Source organism: Myotis nattereri, assembly GCF_964212035.1.
Source record: "Myotis nattereri genome assembly, chromosome: 1".
Lineage (NCBI taxonomy): Eukaryota > Metazoa > Chordata > Mammalia > Chiroptera > Vespertilionidae > Myotis > Myotis nattereri.
In genome coordinates, this window is record NC_138075.1 from 144,455,398 (window position 1) to 144,476,911 (window position 21,514).

Below are 21,514 nucleotides of genomic sequence, written 5' to 3' on the forward strand. Positions count from 1 at the left end.
TTGAGCAGACAGATGCCTATGGCAGGTGGGAGAGTAAGGGCAGTCTCTGTGAACTTCAACACCTGGGAACTGGCACGGAGAGCCAGGCGCTCCCGCAGCGGCCGGCAGAGCAGGCTTTCTCAGATTGCTCCCAACATATTTGTATATTTACATGTCAATTTAACAACAGTAAAATAGTCAACCGATGTCTCTACACATACCATTGAACGATGCATGTTCCCTTGTTGCATATTGTTTCAGAGTGATTCCCAGGTTCTTTTGGAATTAGGACACCTTACCGATGTTTCATTTTCTTTCAATTTCGTGATTCTTAACCCCAGAGTACTTTTTCTCACGGGGAGGGAAGGATCGATTGGGGTTGAAAAGCATCAGCTTCTCCAGTCTGAATCCTGGAGTCCCGCAGAGCAATGCTAAGGGGCCCTTTATTGGCCAAGACAGCGGCTGCCTCAGCGAGGCCTCCGCTTTAGTCCAGAGACAGTGTCTGTAGAAATCTCCATCAGCATAAATACTCCGTGCATATAAGCTGCCTGGAGCTATACATACCTGACCGGTTCCCATCAGGAAACCCACAGAAGTTTCTGTCTCCTAAACAATAAACCTAAGGGTTCTTAATTGACACTTTTTACTTATCCACGAATATCCTTCCCTCGAGATATGGAATTCGGCCTAACTCTGTTGTCTTGTTGTACTGTACCATTTTCTTTTAGTTTAGTGCAGAAAAATATTTAAAACACAAAGCCTTTGTCTAGCAGTGTACTCAGATTTAAATACTACATTCTATAATATCATCAGGGATTTATCAAAGCCAGGTGTGAATCTGCAGGGACATATGAGGAATAAAAATCAACTCCTAGAATATGAGGAAAGATTCTCTAACTTGAATTTTTAATAAATATTGACATACAAAGTAGAAGAATATGAGAAGTGGAATGAATTTCTTTTACTTTCATTGTTGATTTAAAATTTTCACTCTAATAGAGTGAGAAGTCACATTTTTGATGATATTACAATCTGCAAAGCATCTTCTTTGAGGAAAACTTTTTTTGAACTATCCTAAAATACAATTCTGTTTTGTACAGCCTTCACTGGGCAAGACGCAATAAAGTATAAAATTGAATAAAGCCGGGGGGGGGGGGTGACAGCTGCTTATTATTGAATCTTCCCAGGCTTCACCCAGCTGGGGACCTGCTAACAGGTGTGTGAAAGTTAGAAAAAAAAGACCCAGTTGGAAAGTCAGTAAATTATATATAAAAAAAAATTAGGTGCGATAATTTTCAGGTTTTAAAAAGCAGTGTAAGTTGGTGGTTTAGTTAAGTGAAATATATAGATTTTTAATAAACAGCAGTTCAGATTTATATTAGATTAAACTTGCAACTAGATTTCTGCTTTGATGACATAGGTTAATAGATCATCATATTATACTGGCAGTTCCAAATGAACATGTGGTCATATTTCTTTTTAATGAAATCTATATTTTGGGCATTACTATTGCAGTGTTTATATGTCATTATGAGCTTTATGTTCACTTGAGGCAGTATTCAACTGTGTTGGAAAATTCTAATGTGCAATTTATTAATTAATTTCATATTGGTATTTAAACCAATAATCCTAAAATACATAATGATAGTGCATTATGTATTATTCATTAGTATTTCCATATGCTCCTTCTTAACTACCAAATGAATGAAAACATACTGGAGGGTTGTGTTTTTTTTTAAGTTTATTTTGTGATTTGAGTACATTACTAAAGTCGGAAGCAGAAGTTCCTTCTTTAACCTGAAGTCAGTATATAATCTATAAGATTGAACAAAGAAAACCACGATTGTGATCACTCTCATTCATGTAGCTCTTAGTCTCTGGAGATGGAGCTTTCTTTTGGGAAGTTCAAAGCAGTCTACTGTTAGAATCAGCATATTTTCTCATATCTTCTTTAAACAAAGAGAGGAATAAGTCGATAGAGGAAGAAAGTGCTGTCAAGAGTGACTCTAGGAGTAGAACCCAGATATTTTGAGGATATTGAAGTCAGATAGATGACAGAGCACTACGAGGAGTCAGTATGCTGCTCTTTCTAGGGACAATGAGGTAGGCACAGTATACTACGGAGGACGGAATCACATGTCCTATATAACGTAAGCTCCAGGAACTCACATGGCCTCTTCATTGTTGTAAGGCTTTCAGTCACCTCTTGTAGGAAACTCTTGGTTGCCCCTAGTGTAGCCAGCCTTAAAATTAAGACAGTGTGAACAGGCTCCATCTTACGTAAATAACCAGTTACCATAGCTTGACCCACTTTTCATCTTCATTTTTTCAATATAGAGAAGTATTTCAAATGGTTTACATTTGTGCGGACATTTTGTGATTTTTCTGCTTCAACTTCCACTCTTTTCAGATCTGAATGAGTGTGGCCTGAAGCCGCGGCCCTGCAAGCACAGGTGTATGAACACTTACGGCAGCTACAAGTGCTACTGTCTCAACGGGTACATGCTGATGCCGGATGGGTCCTGCTCAAGTATGTCGAGAATCTTAATTGTTTTACAAGTGCTGTGGGCTTGACTTCCTTCATGTTGTGCTCTGGTGGTGTGAGAATGAAGGTGGCCGCTCAGACAGGATGGGAGTGTGTGTTTGTATGTGTCCCTAAGCAATTGAAAATTGAAAGAAGGGTTGCCCCTTTTAGATGGCTAGAATTCTTTTATCCTGGGTGCCAGCATTAAATTGATTTGGAAATGGTTTTAGAAGAAGAATAAAACTAAGTGTATTTTCTTATGTTTTTCCCAACATGTTTTTCCCTTTTGTCACTCTGGGCCTAGAGCTATTCCAGCTAGAAGGGGAGCATCAGTGATTATTTTAGGACCATTGTGCTGCCCATAAAGATGAGCTTTAAACTATTTGCTGGTAGAGAATCTATCAAGCCTGTTGTTCGGTTATAAACAGCTCACAAATACCTTCTCACTTCATTTTTACATTTCAGTGTCATAGTCTAAGGATTAAGTTATGTCCCTTTTATTAATATCCACTTCAAATGAAAAAAATGAATGATTACAGTAATAGAAAAGTAGATTTCCTACTATCATTTGGATGTGTTATAAGATGGATGGGGCCATCAAATTCTCTGCAGGATGAACATTGAATTGAGGTTGTATGTATAGGATATCCAACAATCGGTGATTTGATTTTTATTTTTACTGAATTATCAGATAAATTAGCTAATTATCAGTCAGTCAGTCATCCACTATCTCTCTCTGAGTTGTGTTTTATAAAATAAAAAAGGTTAGCTAATTTCATTTAGCATGGCCTACTTAGCATGAGACATTTTGGAATGAAGTGGGTTCATGTTAAATCACATGTCACAGGGATGCTCAGTTCCTCTAGCATTGCCCAATTCAGTGGGAAATCTGCTGTCCCTAGAGAAATTTAATGGGAGCTTGACACAATTATGTGGATGCTTCACTTGAGACCAGCACTTAGCATGAATAATCTGGGGAAAATAACCTCAATTTTCCACTGTTTTTGGCCACTGGGAAAATTTACAGATAACCTATAAGAGATTAAGCTTTACATTTGTCTTGGAATTCCTCAAATGCATTAGAGGCCTTCTTCAGATGACAACAGAGCTGGGTCACTTCGTAATCCTCCTGATCCATGGAGGAAGACAGTCGTTCGGTCCCTGTTGAATAATTGAGGCCTTTTTTTGTCTTCATTGTTGAGTCAGTGTCGCTGATTTCAGGACAGGTTAAGAGCGTAGTGATTTCAGTTGTAGAGTTTGTTCTCTGAGTCAGCCAGTCATACTCATTCCAGGTGGCCTGACGTGCTCCATGGCAAACTGTCAGTATGGCTGTGATGTTATCAAAGGACAGATACGGTGCCAGTGCCCCTCTCCTGGCCTCCAGCTGGCCCCGGATGGGAGAACCTGTGTGGGTGAGTTGTAAAGCCAAGCCTCTCTGACTGTGGTCTCTCTAGGGAAAGGAAGAAAGTGAAAGGTGATGTGAATAAGAAAAAAAGGCAGTTGCTTACATCAAGTCTTAGCTATCCTTTAGAAGATATCAAGATATCAGATGTCCCAGAAGAGGATCCCTCTCTGTGAATAGACTATAGAAACTTTTTTTTCTAAAAATGAAGGGCAGGAGAAAGCTTGGGGCAGAGGGAACCACATCTGCAAAGGCATTGAAATTCCAAGGAGCAAAATGTTCAGGGAAACAGAGCTTAGTATTTCTAGAATGTAAGGGGCAATGACTGATGAAACTGAACAGGTAGATAGCACTAGATTGTATGTATTGCATTTAAGAGTTAGATTTCCCCCCTTAAAATTAGGGATGGTAGTATAGGATTGTGGTAAGAGCCAGGGCTTTGGTTTTAAATTCAACTCTGCCATATACTTGATATGTAACCTTAGGCAAGAGACTTCCTTTCTTTGAACTTGAGTCAAAGTCATCTTTAAAATGGGAGTAATGACACCTAGAACCATTGTAAGGATTAAATGAACTCATGTATAGAAAGAGCTTAGCAACCTAGCACATAGTAAGTGCTCAATGAAGGGAGGTATTCAGTGATTCACGAGACATTTACTGATTACCCTCTATACTCCAGGCACTATGCTAAGTGCAGGATGTACAGTAATGGAAAAAGCTGACAAGGTTTTGATCCTCACAAAGCTGATATTCTAATGGTACAGAGACAGCAAAGAAGCAAATATATATATATAAAAGCCAGAATGACTAGTCACTATAATATGCACTGTGGCTGGCCAATGGCCCAATCGGGGCCGGGGCTGGCCAGCCAACCTTCCATGGCCCCTCCCCCCAGCTGGCCCAGCCCAGTGAGCTCCAATCAGGGCAGGTCAGCCGGACCCCACCCATGCACTGGGCCTCTAGTATCCAATAACATTACAAACAATACTATGTGTTAATATGAGGGGGGGAGAGAGAGAGAGAGAGAGAGAGAGAGAGAGAGAGAGAGAGAAAGAAAGAAACAGAGAGGGTCTATTTTAGAAAATAATGGTCAAGGAAAGCCTGAAGTAAGACCTGGGCCATTGGCCATGTGAAGAATCAGCCAAGCAGGTGGAAACAGTACAGGCACTGGAGTGAACAAGACCCCAATGTGGCTTCAGTACAGAGTGGGAGCATAAGGGGCGATGACTTAAGATACAGCCAGTGAGGTAGCCTGTTTATTATAGAGCCTTCAAGGACCTGGTGAGGAATGATGATTCAATTCAGAAAGCAAATAGAAACAGTAGAAGAGCTTTACGCATGGCACTAATCCAATTACATGTTGTAATAAAATTATTTCGACTTGAGTGGGAATGCTTTGGAGGAGGTAAGCTTGTCCAGGAAAGGTCAGGTTAGGAGACCTGGAAGATGGTAGCTTGGACTAGGGTAGTGGCAGAGGGTGAAGAGAAGAGGAAACAAATTCAAATAGTCTTTCAGAGGTAGAATTAAGTGGGCCTGACGACTTAGGGTTAAGGGAAATAGGGCTGTCAAGAATGACTCATGTTTTAGTTCAAGCAACTAGGTGGATACAGGTTCAGTATGTGCTAAGATGCCTTTCAGTAGGAGGTCAGTCTGGGTGAGGGAGATGAATTGAAAGATGGAGATGTGGAATTTATGGTGCCTGTGGGGCCAACAGCTGGCTAATGTCTATGATGAGTCACTGTGTGCCAGGCAACCGTTTGCAGGCAGTTATTTATTTTAAAATACACTTCATCTGAACATGCTCCGAAAATACAGTTGGCTTATGTTTCAGATGTTGATGAATGTGCTACTGGAAGAGTTTCCTGCCCTAGATTTAGGCAGTGTGTCAACACTTTTGGGAGTTATATCTGCAAGTGCCATAAAGGCTTCGACCTCATGTACATTGGAGGCAAATACCAATGTCACGGTAAGGAGCCCCAGTCTTGGCTTTTCCCTGTTTCTTCCTCTGGCCTCTTAATTGTGCTGAAGACAGACTTGCTAGGGGTGGGAGATGGTGGGCGGGGGAGGTTCTAGCACCAAACAAACAGGAGTCCAGTTCAATCCCCAGTACTTTGGGATGCACAGGCCGTTTATTTCTTTGGTTTATCTGCCAGTTTTACATGGACCTTCACATTGCAGAAAACTGTTTTTGAAACTGTCTATATGTTTTCATGTCATTCTATTTATCTCCCCAATAAACATCTCTTTTCCCTACTTCATGATGCAGATATAGACGAGTGCTCCCTGGGTCAGTATCAGTGCAGCAGCTTTGCTCAGTGTTACAACGTACATGGGTCTTACAAGTGCAAATGTAAAGATGGATACCACGGCGACGGACTGAGCTGCGTGTGTGAGTAACACTGGTCTTCTGGCTCTACATTCCAGCAGGGAATTAGTTTGCACAAGAGCTGTTATTGGGGGAGTAAAGGATCACGATTAATTGATCAAAAAAGTACAATTTTCATTGCTGGTAATATTAGTCTCTGCTTTCTACAAACAATAGGATCACGTGTTCTGGTATTTTTAAAAATTAAAGACTCAGTTATACTTTCTACGCTTAAAAGCGTTCCATTACTTGACTGAAATTTCTCTGTAGCTTCCCTTTAGCTGACAAATTTTAGAGCCCTCCCAGAGAATTTCTTAAAATTAGAAATAAATGTTTGTCATTAGCATTAGAGTATGATAGTGGGATAATCAGAATATAGTCTATATTTTTGGTTCCTCATTTTATTATGTCTCCTAGTTCTAAAATATTCCCTTATTTACGTGTTTTCTCTACCTTTAGTACTGTTTTGCTTTTTAAATTTTTATAAGCTCTGTTTGTAGTATGAATACATTACTAGATAAACATGAAAAAAATACCCTCCACGATGAAAGTTTTACAAACTAAAGTCCATAATTTAGCATATATTTCATGTAACAATAAATTTTAAAATTTCTGGAGTAAAATATTTACTAAAAATCCTGGGGCATAGAATCATGGAGATTAAAGGATTTTTGAAGTGTTATGCTCCCCCAGGAGTATCAGACAGATTATATATTAATTTCTTTGGATGAAGATAATAAAGGAAAAATATTCCACAGATGATCTTGGTGACCTCTGAAAATTTCTTTTAAAAAAGCAATCATATACATTAATAAGTGGGAAGAAAAATCAACTAAAATAATATGTATAACATTTAATAAAAATGTTTTACATGAGTCAAGTTTATATAAAGTGTGGAAGAGAAATTAGTCTTTAGACAATTCTAAATATGATTTTATGATATACATGTACCATAGGGACACTTAATATAGACTCTATATATACATTTTTCATATTTTAAAAATTTAGAACATCTGTGCATTTTAAAAATCTCATTGATTACCATCTGTTCCCACTTTACAAACACAACTTTTTTGTGTTTCAAATAACACAAATTTATTATAGAAATGCCAATATAATTTTTGCATTCACCCACCAGATGAATGTGTATCATATATCATATATGCACATATTTGTTATTTGGAAAACAGCATGATTTACAGTAGGGGTATATTCTAAATGTGAAAAGTAAATCTAGTTGGCACATATTTTGATATGCTTGTTTTTTACAATTTGATATTTTACCTTTTGAGTTACACACTAATTTAAATCTTTTGACTCTTTTAGATATTCCGAAAGTCATGATTGAACCTTCAGGTCCAATTCATGCACCACAGGGAAATGGTACCATTACAAAGGGTGATGGAGGACATGGTAACTGGATTCCTGATGTCGGAAGTACTAGGTGGCCTCTGAGGACACCATATATTCCTCCTGTCATTACCAACAGGCCGACTTCTAAGCCAACAACAAGACCTACACCAAAACCAACAACATGGCCCGCCACCCCTCCACCCCCACCGCCTCCCACAGAACTCAGAAGGCCTCTACCACCACCAACGCAGGAAAGACCAATCATCAGACTGACCACTATAGCACCAGCTACTACCACATCTCCAAGAGAGATTACAGTTGACAACAGGATACAGACAGAGCCTCAGAAGCCCAGAGGAGATGTGTTCAGTAAGTCATATAAATATGCTCGCACATTTTTTGAGTGTTGTTTTTTTTTTTTTCAGTTTTATTGAGCTATAATTGACATACAGCACTGTAGAAGCTTAAGGTGCACAACATAATGGTTTGACTTGTATATTTGTGAAATGATTACCACAGTAACTAGTTAACACCCATCATCTTTTCTTTCTCTTTCTGACTTATTTTACTTAACACGATGCCCTCAACATTAATCTGTTTGCAAATGGCACAATTTTCTTCTTGTTATTTCATTGTGTGTGTGTGTGTGTGTGTGTGTGTATCAAATTTTTTTATTCATTCATTCATCTATGGACACTTAAGTTATTTCCATGTCTTGGATATTGTAAATAGTGCTGCTATGAACATGGGGTACAAATAATATCTCTACAAAATAGTGTTTTCATTTCCTTTGGATATATTTCCAGAAATAGGATCCTTAATCATATGGTAGTCCTATTGTAAATTTGAGGACACTCCATACTGTTTTCTGTAGTGGCTGTACCAATTTACAATCCTTCCAACAGTGCATGAGGGTTCCCTTTTCCCCCACATCTATTATCTCTTTTCATGCTAGCTGTGAGATGATATCTCATTGTGGTTTTGATTTGCGTTTCCCTAATAAATATTGATGTTGAGCATCTTTTCATGTACCTATTGGCCATTCATATATCTTCTTTGGACAAATGTCTATTCAGATCCTTTGCCCATTTTTAATTGGATTATTTGGGGTTTTTTGTTGTTGTTTTTTTGCTAGTGAGCTGTATGAGTTCCCTGTATAGGTTGGATATTAACCCCTTAATAGATATATAGTTTGTACATTTTTTTTCTCATTTCATGATTGTCTTTTCACTGATAGGTTTTTTGTTATAGTGCAGAAGCTTTTCAGTTTGATGTAGTCCACTTGTTTATTTCTTATTTTGTTGCTCATGTGTTAGTTGTCATCTCCAAAAAATCATTACCAAGAACCATGTCTAGGAGCTCTTTTTTTTTTTTTTACTTTTTCTTTATTGATTAGTCTAGCAGCTTTTTGCCTATGTTTTCTTCTGGGAGTTTTATGTTTTCAGGTCTTACGTCCAAGTGTTTAATCCATGTCAAGGTAATGAGTGGTGTAAGATAGGGGTCTAATTTCATACTTTTGCATGATTATCCAGTTTTCTACTTTACTCCATTGAGTATTCCTGGCTCCTTCATCAAATATTTCCCATCTATGCTTGGGTTTATTTCTGGACTCTCAATTCTGTTCCATTGGTCTATGAGTCTGTTTTTTGTCAGTATCATGCTATTTTGATTACTGTAGCTTTGCAGTATAGCTTGAAATAGGAAGTTGTGATGCCTACTGCTTTCTTTTTCTCTCAATGTTGCTTTGGCTTTTTGGGGTCCTTTGTGTTAGCACATTCTAATAAGCTGTTTATGATGATATTTCAGCCATAGCCCATACATTGAATAAGTATAAAACTCATAAAAAATAATCTGTATAAAGTATGTGTCATATACCCCTACTATTAAATATTACAACTCTTAATAAAAGTCAGAGAGTTGGGCAAATAAGTGTGTAGAAATGGAAGGAATATCACAGTTATATAGTAGATTACAGCTCCTATCCAGTATGACAATTCTAAAATATTCAGATTTACATGAAAACTCTCAGAGATGGGGAACTTACTGTATCACGTGCCATTTAACTTTCACTCTAACTGTCCATTCATTTAATCAGTAAACATTTTTTAAAATATTTTATTTTTTAAAATATATTTTTATTGATTTCAGAGAGGAAGAGAGATAACAACATCAACGATGAGAGAGAATCATTGATTGGCTGCCTCCTACATGCCCCACACTGGGGATTGAGCCTGCAACCTGGGCTTGTGCCCTTTACTGGAATCAAACCCAGGACCCTTCAGTCTGCAAGGCTGACACTCTATCCATTGAGCCAAATGGCTAGGGCTGATCAGTAAACATTTTTTAGTGTGTTTCAGAATGCCAGGCCCTGTGTGATTCATTGGGCTTACAAAGATAAAACAGAAAAGGTTACAGACTGGTGGAAAAGAGTCTCCCAAAAGCTAACTGTGGTACTTGGTTAGTGAAAGAGATTTGTGTAGCACAATCTGGGAGTAGAGAGAAGGGGTACCAATCAGTATTTGGGCAGGGAGTGTTTTGGGTGGGGGAGCTTCTTGAGTTAAATAGGGTAAGAGGATGAGAAAAGGGAGGCATTATAGTTAGCAGGGACAGTACAGCAAAGGCACAAAGGTAGGAAGCAGCATAGGGTATGCAGTAAACCCCCAGTAAACTGGAGGGTTAAGTCAGGATTGATGAGAAAAACTGCACAGCTGTCCCTTGTATTTGCTGTAAGCTGGTGGTTAGATCTGGACTGGGCTAGATTAAAGACTCCCAGATTTTTAATGGGTGGCTGGGTAAAGGGTGGTGCCACCAATGGAGATAAAGGCTATCACAAATGAAGCAAGTTTTGAAGGAGGAAGAGGTTCCTTTATTACCAAACCAAAATTTGCAGTTTACAGCCTTGTTCCCTGTATTTTCCTGTCATGCTTCACTTTGTTTATTCTTAGCTACCTTTGCATTCACTCCTCTCTCCTCTTCTCCTTTTGACGTTACTAGTTTCTTCTTTTCCCACTCCCTGATGGAACTCAGCTTTGCTCCTTTTAGATTGTACGCATTTGCAGTTTTTTACTAGGTGAAAAGAATACTGAATTTTGTGATTTTTTTTTTAAAGAGAAAAGCTTTTTTCTTTTCTTTTATGTGACTCTCAATCAAATGTTTTCTTCTAGGTCACTGTCCTTTTAAAATGAAATGGAGATTCTCCAATTCTGAAATACTTGTAATTGTGTACATTTTAAACAATAAATATGATTTTTAGAGGGCTTAGATGGTAGATCTAATAACATATTTATATTTGCATAACTCTTATTTTTTGAAAAGCACATTTTCTGATCATTTTTATCCTCTCACCTTCTCTTTCTTTCTCCCTCCCCTTCTTTACTTTCCTTCTCCTTTCCCATCTCTCTCTTCTCTCCCTCCTCTCTCTCATGTATCTCTTTTTCTTACTCTATTTTTTTCTTTATCTCTTCGTAATCATGCAATGGAATGTTTATTCATGGATGCTTAAGTAACTGTAGTATTTATATTATTCTGCTGCTTAAGGTAGAGTTGTAAGAACTTGGCTATTTCATATAAAAAGATACTCTAACATAGATATCAACATCTTTCTGAGTCTTCTAATGTTTTGTCCTTTTTGAAGCTCTCTTTTTCTTCCCATTACTCTTCTCCATACTGACACACATAGGAATTAGGAATAACATTGAAGGTCGCCAGTAGAAATTAGCAGGATAAAATTGGGGAGCATGGAGTTCTGGTGATGTTTGAAAGGACTCATTCTGAGAGAGTGTGTTTTTAGAGATAAGCCCTGCAAGAGAATGGCCTTGATCCTGGGCCAAGGCGGCTGCATGCCACAGAGAGCAGTGGACACTCCTTCCAAAGATGAGCATCCCCTCTCACTTCATCCCCAGCTAGAGCTGCTGGTGAATGTTCGTGTGAATGAGGATATTTTGGACACTTAATTTGCTATCTTGTGATTGTAGCGTATTTTCTGAATGAGGGAAGCATTCAAGTGTTTGGTTCAGGACAAATAACTGGTGTTTATTCACTGTGAAAACAGAAAGGGACCTTATGGCTGCTTTAGTTCAACACCATTTCTTCGTTGAATATTTTCTTCACTTCTGGCATACTAATTTTCTTAAGCCATTATTCTCGACAGGTCTGAGAATAAAATCTGGCTGTCCTCATTTCATGAATTTTCAGGTGATATTAATTACAGCCACTGTTTAGAAGATTCCAAATAGCCTCAACAGTTATATTTTTCTTTACATTGAAAGATATGTTATTTAATGGCAGAAGTTATTAAACAATGTTTTTCTTTATAATGTGTGTGAAGATATTCTAAAAGGAAATAAGAAAAAAAAATTATAACAAGAATACCCCTCTAGCCCAGACTTCTCCCCAAATTCTAGACTTGAAAAGCGCCTGCCTGTTTAACTTCTCCAGTTTAGATGAAACTAGATGCTCAGACCACTTGTTGAGTTGTGCCTCAACTTCATCTCAAACACACTCCACCCACAGTCTTTCACACCCTACGATATGGCACCTTTATCTTACAGTTGCTACCGCTGAAGGACTTGGAGTCATAGTAAATTAGTCTCTTTATATCCACATCCAATCTACAAGGTAATCCTGTTAGCCCTACCTTTAAATTATATTGAAACTAGGGGCCCAGTGCACGAATTCATGCACCTTGAAAAGAACTGTGGGCCGCGAGGCTGAAGTGGGCACAGGGGCGGGTCTTGGCCCATCCTCCATGCCCTGCCCAGCCACTCCCACCGCATCCCCTGATCCCCTGTCTGCCGGCAGCCCCACTCCTGCTGCCACTGCTCCCATGTGCTGACGGCACCAGCCCTGTCCACACCCGTTGACAGAGTGGAGTGATTGGGGCCAGCGCCAGCAGCAGGGCCAGTGCTGTCAGCAGGTGCAAGCAGTGACTGCTGTCCCAATCACCCCTGAGGAGCAGGGGGAGGTGGAGAAGCCCTCAGGGGCAATCGGTGCCAGCAACCTCCACTCACACCCACTGACAGTGCTGAGCGATCAGGACCAGTGCCAGGCACCAGCAGCGAGTGCGAGCAGCGGCTCTGACACTGACTGTGGGTGTGAGCGGGGCCATCACCGGCAGCAGGTGCAAGAGGTGGCTGCTGGTCCTGATTGCCCCTCAGGAGCAGGGGGAGGTGGAGAAGCCCTGAGGGGCAATCAGGGCCAGCAGCCATCACTCACACCTGCTGATGGTGCCAAGCGATCGGGGCCAGGTGCTGGCAGTGGGTGCGAGCGGTGGCTCTGGCGCCAGCAGTGGGTGTGAGCAGGGCCGGTGCCAGCAACAGGTGCAAGTGCTGGATGGGACCATGGCACATGGGAGCAAAGAATTTTCAGTAACCACCAGAGGCTCACCCCGATGATGGACACTGGAGCTCCACCATGGTCTAGTGCCCCCAAATCACCTGCTCCATCAGCCCGCCGCAGCTGACGCCCGCCATGTTCCGCACACACCCCCTGGTGGTCAGCACACGTCATAGAGACCAGTTGTTCGGTTGTTCTGCCATTTGGTCTATTTGCATATTAGGGTTTTATATGTATAGATTGTGGCCACTGCATGCCATCTCCAATGCTACCCCCCTGGCCCACACCATCACTCCCTTAGGGTCTGGGTCCAACCTCCTTTATCCAGATGAGTTGTGGCATACAACTTTTTTCAGATTTTAGAGAATAATCTGCATATGCTGTACATGATATAATGATGCACATTGATGTTTCTACAGTGAAACTCATGAATACTCATGATAACTGGCAACTAAAGACCTCGAGGTTAGGTGAAGTGTAGGTTAGTTTTGCCACCTAATGAGCTACAGAAACAGCTTTTGGATTGCAGAATTATGGGGAGCAACTGCGGACCTGCACTGCAATCGTCTTCCAGCTTCTCCCTGCTTCTACCTTTGCCCCTCTGTGGTCTCTTCTCAACTCAGCAGCCAGAGTGAGCTTTTCAAAGTTAAATGAGATGTCACTGTTCACAGTTCTGAATTTGCACCGCTTAGTTCAGAAAGAACTCAAGCCCTGCCAGTACCTTACAAAGTCCTAAACTATCTCATCTCCTAGCACTCTCTGCCTTCCTCACTCCCTGCTAGCCTCCTCACTGCCATTCCTCAGACTTCTCCAGCTGAGGACTCTGATTCCAGGTCTTCCCTCTTCCTGGAACTCTCTGCCCTCAGCTATCAGCTGGACCCATCTCTCTTCTCTTTATACAAATCTCAACCTAACAGTGAGGCTACCCTGTCCCTCCCATTCAACATTGCGACCTCCCCAACCACCACCAGCACCAGTGATCTCTCTCTACTGTACTTATTTTAAGTCACCTTTTAAATATACTGTATTGTGTACTTATTTATAATGTCTATTTTGTCTTTCCTTAGTAGGATATAAGCTTTTGAAAAAAAGGATCTTTTTCTGTTTTGTTCATTGATACATTTCCAGAACCTAGCATAATGTCTGCTACATAATTGGCACTTCAACACTATTTGTGGAACAAAGAGAACAATGAATAGATTGATCACTCATAACTTTTTAAACTAAAATAAATTATCATCATACAATCAAATTTTCCATACAAAACCTAGTTTAATATAATACATTAATCTATATTTTAATAATTTTAAAAATGTATTCTTTTCTGATTGTTACTTATTTTTATACTATGGAGAGATGTTTTATTGTGCTTCCAGTATTTTTTTCCCTTTCCCCCCCTGCTCCCTTCCTACCTCCCTTTTCCCCTCCATCCCTTTCTTCTTTTTGAAGATTGGCATTCTATTCAGTGGATTTAAAAAAAATAGATATTATTACCTTCATTTATTTATTCAATTTTATGTATTTTTTTCAATTTCAGTTTACATTCCACATTATTCTGTACTAGTTTCAGGTGTACAGCATAGTGGTTAGACAATCATGTACTTTACAGAGTGGTCCCCCCCCACCCCCTCCAATATTTCAAGTACCCATCTGACTCCATACATTGTTATTACGATAATATTGACTATAATCCCTATGCTATACTTTACATTTCTGTAACTATTGTATAACTACCAATACAGATTCTTAATCCCTTCACCTTTTCACCCAAACCCCTCACCCCCCATCCCTCTGTCAGTCATGAAATTACATTTCTGTCTCAGTTTTCTTCAGTACTGTCAGGTACACAATTGGTCACTCTCACCTGACCTCACACTCCATGTATTGAAGGAACACTCTTTGGGGCCCAAAGATACATAATGGTCAGATCTGACCCAATACTGATTGCAAGGGGAACCTTTTTAAAACTATTTAACCCCCAGATGTTTTCCCCTTAAACAGTCATACGGTGCCTCTGGTACACAGTAGGTGCTCAAAAATACTTGTTGAATGGAATTTTATATTGGATTCTATTTTTTAATCAAAGTAAATCCTTCATCTGCTTGAACTAGCTAAATTTAACTTGTTGATTTGATAATCACTCCTCAGATCATCAGAGTTATTTCAGCTTATGGTCTTTCTCTTATCCTGATAGAGTTTAATATAGACATTGAAAAGAAACAGTATCTAGAAAAGTCTAAATCTAACATACTTCTCAGTTTTAAGCATGATGTTGAGTAAAAGTGAAAAGGCGTTGAAAGGGAATATGAAAATAAGGCTGAGGCATTTGAAGCAGAGGGTTTTAAACTACTGCCAGGCAATGAATACACTGAATCAGAAGATCTAGTTTTGATTCTCACCCCTATTATTTATGAATTAAGTGACTTTGGATAAGTTACTAAGCTTTCCATTTCAATTTTCTCATCTGTAAAATTGAGTTAATATTCTTAGCTTTACATTCACATTGGGTGGTTTCAGGGATCAAACATAATACAAGTGAAGGTGTTAGTTATTAATTACTATGAAATATACTATATTACTGTATTTTATAGTAATAACTATGATGGGGAACATTTACATAATATGTGATTAAGGAAATAACCATTTATGTGTGATATGAAACATGAAGCATGTATTTTTTTTTCTTTAGTTGTTAGAACATTTTTATTTAGTTGATTTGGAGAAGTTCAGGGAAATAATTTTTACACTTTTCCTTCTTTGATTTTCAGTCCGATGCACAAAACAAGGTAATTTTATTCTTTAGAGTGGATAATAGAAGAAATTACGACTAAGCAAAGCAGAGTACGGAAGAAATGGGAAGGGGTATTGGTATTCCTCTAAGCCAGTGGTTCTCAACCTTCCTAATGCCACGACCCTTTAATACAGTTCCTCATGTTGTGGTGACCCCAACCATAAAATTATTTTCATTGCTACTTCATAGCTGTAATTTTGCTACTGTTATGAATCATAATGTAAATATCTGATATGCAGGATGTATTTTCATTGTTACAAATTGAACATGATTAAAGCATAGTGATTAATCACAAAAACAATATGTAGTTATATGTGTGTTTTCCGATGGTCTTAGGCGACCCCTGTGAAAGGGTCGTTCGACCCCCAAAGGGGTCGCGACCCACAGGCTGAGAACCGCTGCTCTAAGTTATAAGTGATATTCTTGTATTCTTGTTTTAAAAAAATATTTATTGTTGGAAGTATTACAGATGCCCACCTTTTTCCCCCATTGACCCACTCCATGTATTTTTAAAATAATTCCAACTTGAGTGACCCTAGGTCTTTAAAATTACTGTGTAAATAGAATTATAATCAGATGCATTTGCAGAGCTCACCCTGTAGGCCTGACTGGGCAACTCTACAGTTCCCAGATAACATAAGATTCTTGTTCTTTCATGTATGGGACAGACCAGCGCTTCTCCAAGTGTGTTTGATTGGACATTAGATCTCTGGGATATTAAGCAAGTGTATGCTAAAGAAGTTCTGATGTCAAATAAATTTGAGAGATCCTAGGTTTAGTAAACTTAAATAGGCTTGTTAACTGTAGGACTTCTCAGTATGCTAAGGATTATTGTGATTGTCTTGGAGTGGCATGTCATGTATATTATATAACTGTTGGGATTAGAGTTCATTGTCACCGACTTCAGGTCAAGCTGAGCTGAACTAAGAAGTGTAGAGACCACTTTCCACAAAACTGAAGAGTCCTCTCCCATGGTGTTCATTTGCACGGTTCCTGAGACCAGTGGGTTGACTTGGCCTCTGGAAGAGCCTGCTGGAGGGGTGGAGTTGGGAGGACAGATAGGCAGACACAGAGCAAGAAAAGCCGATTTAATCTGTGGTATGCCTGTCTGGACACCAGAGGTATGTTGCAAGGGGCTGCTAAAAAGTTGCAAAGACAAAAATCTGGTATCAGACCAGATACGATCTATCCCACAGCAAAGAAAAGAAGAAACACCTTAAAATATATTTTTATTGATTTCAGAGAAGGGAGAGAGAGGTGGAAACATCAATGATGAGAGAGAATCATTGATTGGCTGCCTCCTGCATACTCCCTACTGGGGATTGAGCCCAAAACCCGGGCATGTGCCCTGAAAGGGAATCAAAACTGTGACCTCCTGGTTCATAGGCCGACGCTCAACCACTAAGCAACACCAGCCGGGCAAGAAGAAACACTTTATGTAGAACCTGAAGTAAAGGAAGATAGGGGAAAATACATTTTAGTCTAGCAAGATAATGAAATAATATGTGGTGATGTTGTTTGAAAAATATTTAATGAGTTGGGAAAATACCCATGTTATAAAAATGTTAAGTGAAAAGAATACACAGAGCTGTATATACCGTTGACCCCCTTTGGGGTATAAAATGCATACCTATGTCTATCTGAATGAATATAAAAGTTTGGAAGAAAATAGCCCAAAATGATAACCATGGACCTATTCAGTTTGTGATATTAGGGTGATTTTGACTATCTTTTTGTTATCCACATGCTGTGTTTTTTAATCACTTCATCCCACTGTCATTATTCACTATACCTCAGAGCAGTAATTCTTCAGCAGAGGGGCCAGTGATACTCAAATCCTGTTCTCTCTAGCAGTGTGCTGTGTGTTTTTAAGAAGAACCCCAGTAGATTCTTAATTCCTAATCATGCTAAATTTATTTAGAACACAGTGTTTTTAAAAATTCACGAAAGGTTTTATGAACTTCTGTTTTTAACCTTTCACATTTTTTTTTTACGATTGAGTGACAGGTATGCCCAGTTTTAGCTAAGAAGCTCATATCACTTGGCCCAGGAAGCATTTTTTTTTTTTGATTGTTGGCATAGCTTGTTTGAACCACAGTAACTTAGGATGCTTATCTCCAATGTGGATTCCTAGTCTCTCTAATACATTTACTACATCAGACTGTGTAGGGAAGTACTGCTCAGTCTGCACTATGTGCCCAAGAAACATGGGATCTTGTGAAAATGAAAACCCACCCAGTGAGACTGTAGTAGGACCTGAGATTCTGCATGTCTAGCAAGCTCACAGGTCATTCTGCTGACCACACTTTGAGTAGCAGGGCCCTGAGAGCCAAAATGGCAGCTTCAGGCCAGCAGAACCCTGTCCTCAATGGAGACAGAATCAGCCAGATGTGGGGCATTTAAAATGCAACAACCATGCCTGAAATGTAGCACGAGGCATCTGGCTCATGGAAAGTCCAGGAGAAAAGTGTTGCAGATGAAGATTATCCTATATAATAAAAGCCCAGCGACCAAATGGTGGAATGACCAGAACAACTGGTCAACCATCTGTATGACATGCACTGACCATCAGGGTGCAGACGCTCAACACAGGAGCTGCTCCCTGGTGGTCAGTGCGCTCCCACAGCGGGAGCAGCCGCTCGGCTGATCAGGATGAGCAGTGCTCCCACAGCGGGCCTATCCCCACAGGCCACACCCCCCACCAGTGCACGAATCCTGTGAGCTGGGCCTCTAGTAGGATATAATGTAATAGGGACCAGGTGCCCTTATGAGTGGCCACAGCACACAGCACACTCACTCAGGAGCATGTGCTGACATTCCAGGTGTCCTGCAAGAGGAAGAAGAGTGTTTCCTTTTTACCTGAGTGCTGCTTTGCTGCGAGCTGTGCACAGGTTCTTTCTCTCATTTCCCGTCAACAGATCTGAGTGTGTGGCTGCTGTGATCACATTATTCTCAGTCATGGAAATATGGTCTCTTTCCTGATTCTCTGTGGTGATGAGTAAAAAGATTGTTTCTGCCGAGGGGTGAAGAGGTCTTCAAGCTAGTTTGGGTTCTAGTAAACAGCAAGGCCTACAGAGACCCCGAGGAGATGCCTGACATCCCCTGAAGATGACGTTTCTGCTAGTGTTTTAGAGGAGTGAGTTGTCAATGTTTACAGGTCAGGATCTGGTGCTGTGAATTCTGAAAGCTTTCAAGATGATTGATTTATATTTTAATTGGATCCTATGGTGGCTGGTGAAGAAAAAAAATAGTTTTCTCTGGAAAGTATAAATTGAGTCCTTGGTGAATGTGACCAAAGGCAGAAATCAGATTTTTTTTAATGAATTCATTTATATGGTAATGATAGCATTGCCTACTTAACTCAGAAAAATACAGCCCCATTTTGTGTTCTGGCCCTCGATGTTTATATTTTTCTGATGCTTTCTGTTATGGTTCATTACAATTTTAATGTTATTTTTGGCTAACCAGGTCCCTTTGAAACAAGTTGATTTGCAAGTGCAGGCTATTAGGTGAGCAGAAAAAATGAAAATAGAAAGCTGAGACTTCATATATTCTTTCTTGTGACCAAATAATTGGACTCTCCTGTTTTGTTTAGATGTGTTAGTACCTGGTTGAACAGTTGTTAACGTTAGAGACAGCCTTGCCTCAACTGCTTTGCTGTGCAAATAGCCTTTTCAGAGACAAGGTCTACAAGGGAAATTTACATGATGGGTCTAACAAATATCAGAAATAAAAGCTCCCTTTCTTCCTTTAAAGTGATTATTTGGCTTGAGGGCATTGACACCTGTCCCCCACAGTCCATGGGCTTCTGTGATCCCCCAGGGGATCATGCTGCCCCAGGTCCCAGCACATCAGTTGGGGTCCAGGTGTGTGGAACTCAGTCCTGACAAAGCCTAACTTATAAGGTTCCTTTGGCTTAGAGAGAGAAAGAGAACAAAACCTGTGAAGTGCTTTCAATCTGAAAGAGTTGTATTACCATCCGTGTGGTCACACCTGCAGAGGAGCCATCTTTCAGACATCCTGTTCCTTGTCTCCTGGGCACTGTTGAAGTTGTTCTGAAACTTGATTAAAGGAGAAATAGGTGAGTCACAAAAACTGGGCTTATTATTGAGTAGCTGTGTCTGTGTTCCCCCTTCCACCAGAGATTTAATTTTCCCAGCTCTGCTATGTACCTTTCCCCCAAAGGTGGCTGGTGAACTTCTTAGATTCTTCCTGTGGCATGAAAGATCTGGCAAACAAGAACTTATTTCTGTGGAGCCCAGCAACCCTCTCCTTTTTTCCTTGTAATCAGGAGGTAGCAAAGAATTTTCTCTAAAGTGGTTAAGGAAATTTTAGAAACTTGTTCCCAATCCTTTTGTTTGCTTCTCACTGGTCATTTAAAACTGTAATGCAAATTGAGATGGGGGGAAGGGGTGGGGGAGAGAGAGGCGAGGTGAGGCAGGAGAGGAGAAGGGAGAAGAAGAGGAGAGGGGGGAGGGGAGGAGAAGAGAGGGAAGGAGAGGGGAAGCGAGGAAGGGCTGCCCCATAAAATCCTTGTCATTCACCCCCACGCTGTAGTCTTTAAAACTCCCCAGGTTTTCTCACCAGAACGAGCCTTCACAACATTAGAAGAGTTCTGTGTGCGCCATTCTCCTTCAATGAACTAAACCTCCAAGCGTAGAATTTAAGACATTGTTATCTTGAAACTTTTAGTTCAACAAATGCCAGAAGCAGCCTGGGTCATGTCAGGGGAGCCACCCAAGCACTAAACAGAATTTGCAAACCTGCCTTTACTAACCATTGTTTACACTTTGTTGTAGTTACCCTTTGGGAGAGGGCTGGCCGTGGGAGGTGTGTGTGATAATACTTACACTCACTCCACTGTGCTTACTCCTAGTGCTTTTTGGGTAAAATATACAAAATGGCTCTGGGAGACCTCATTTATGAACCTGGGTTATATATTAAAATTATCATATTCATGGGGAAAATATGTTTAATAGAAAACACTAGGTCAGACTTTCTTTTTAAGAAGTTTCCTGCTAATTTGTGTGGCCCATCCTCACAGGCGCCAGGGCCCCCCAGGTATTAGGAAAGCATCCTGGGCCCCTAAACCCCATCCCATCAGGTCTTTATCCACCTGGCTCCTTCCTCCCAGGCCTGGACACCTCCTTTCTTTTAGTTCAAACAGAAGGTTGTAAGAAGCAATGGGCATGGGATATTTTGTGTAGGTGGAACATTGACCCATGGAAGGAAAATGTTGAGAGAACGTTTTCAAGATGAATTCTTTAGTTAATGTTGGTCTTAACTGCCCTCTGACATCCTCTCACCCTGTGCGTTCCACATGCTGCAGCCAGAATGGTGGACCTCATCTTGGCACTCCTGTGTTAAAGCCTTCCAGAGGCTCCCGGTTTCTACCAGAATACAGTCCAAAATCTTTACGGAGCTTTAAAAGGCCCTGCACAGTCTGCCTGCATCTCCAGCTTCATTCATGTGGCATCCTTCCCCTGTGAGCACTCCAGTTCTAATGAGCATTCAGTCCCACACCCCTTCATTCTTTAGGATGCCAGCTCACAGGAACTCATCCTTCATGCCCGGTAGAGGCATCACCTCTCAGAGGTGTTCACGCATCCGTCCTCCACCTGCTACCCCCCTTTCTCCTCACCCCCATGCTCACATAACTTCCTCTACCTCACTTTTAAAGCACTCATTACCTGGGGAAATGGTTAGATGTGTCTTCACATCTGGACCGTAGATCCTCTGAAGGCAAAAGCATGCTCTTTGCTTCAC

The 21,514-nt window shown here is 40.4% G+C and overlaps 1 protein-coding gene across 1 annotated transcript in view; it reads left to right on the top strand.

Moving 5' to 3' along the window:
* NPNT (nephronectin) overlaps positions 1-21,514 on the top strand; it is an 87,838-nt gene that overhangs the window by 47,222 nt on the left and 19,102 nt on the right. Inside the window, exons 4-8 of the mRNA XM_081098940.1 lie at positions 2,390-2,509; positions 3,796-3,915; positions 5,737-5,871; positions 6,172-6,294; positions 7,597-7,992. Of these exons, the coding sequence (XP_080955066.1) occupies positions 2,390-2,509; positions 3,796-3,915; positions 5,737-5,871; positions 6,172-6,294; positions 7,597-7,992 (894 nt within the window). The remainder of the gene's footprint in view (positions 1-2,389; positions 2,510-3,795; positions 3,916-5,736; positions 5,872-6,171; positions 6,295-7,596; positions 7,993-21,514) is intronic.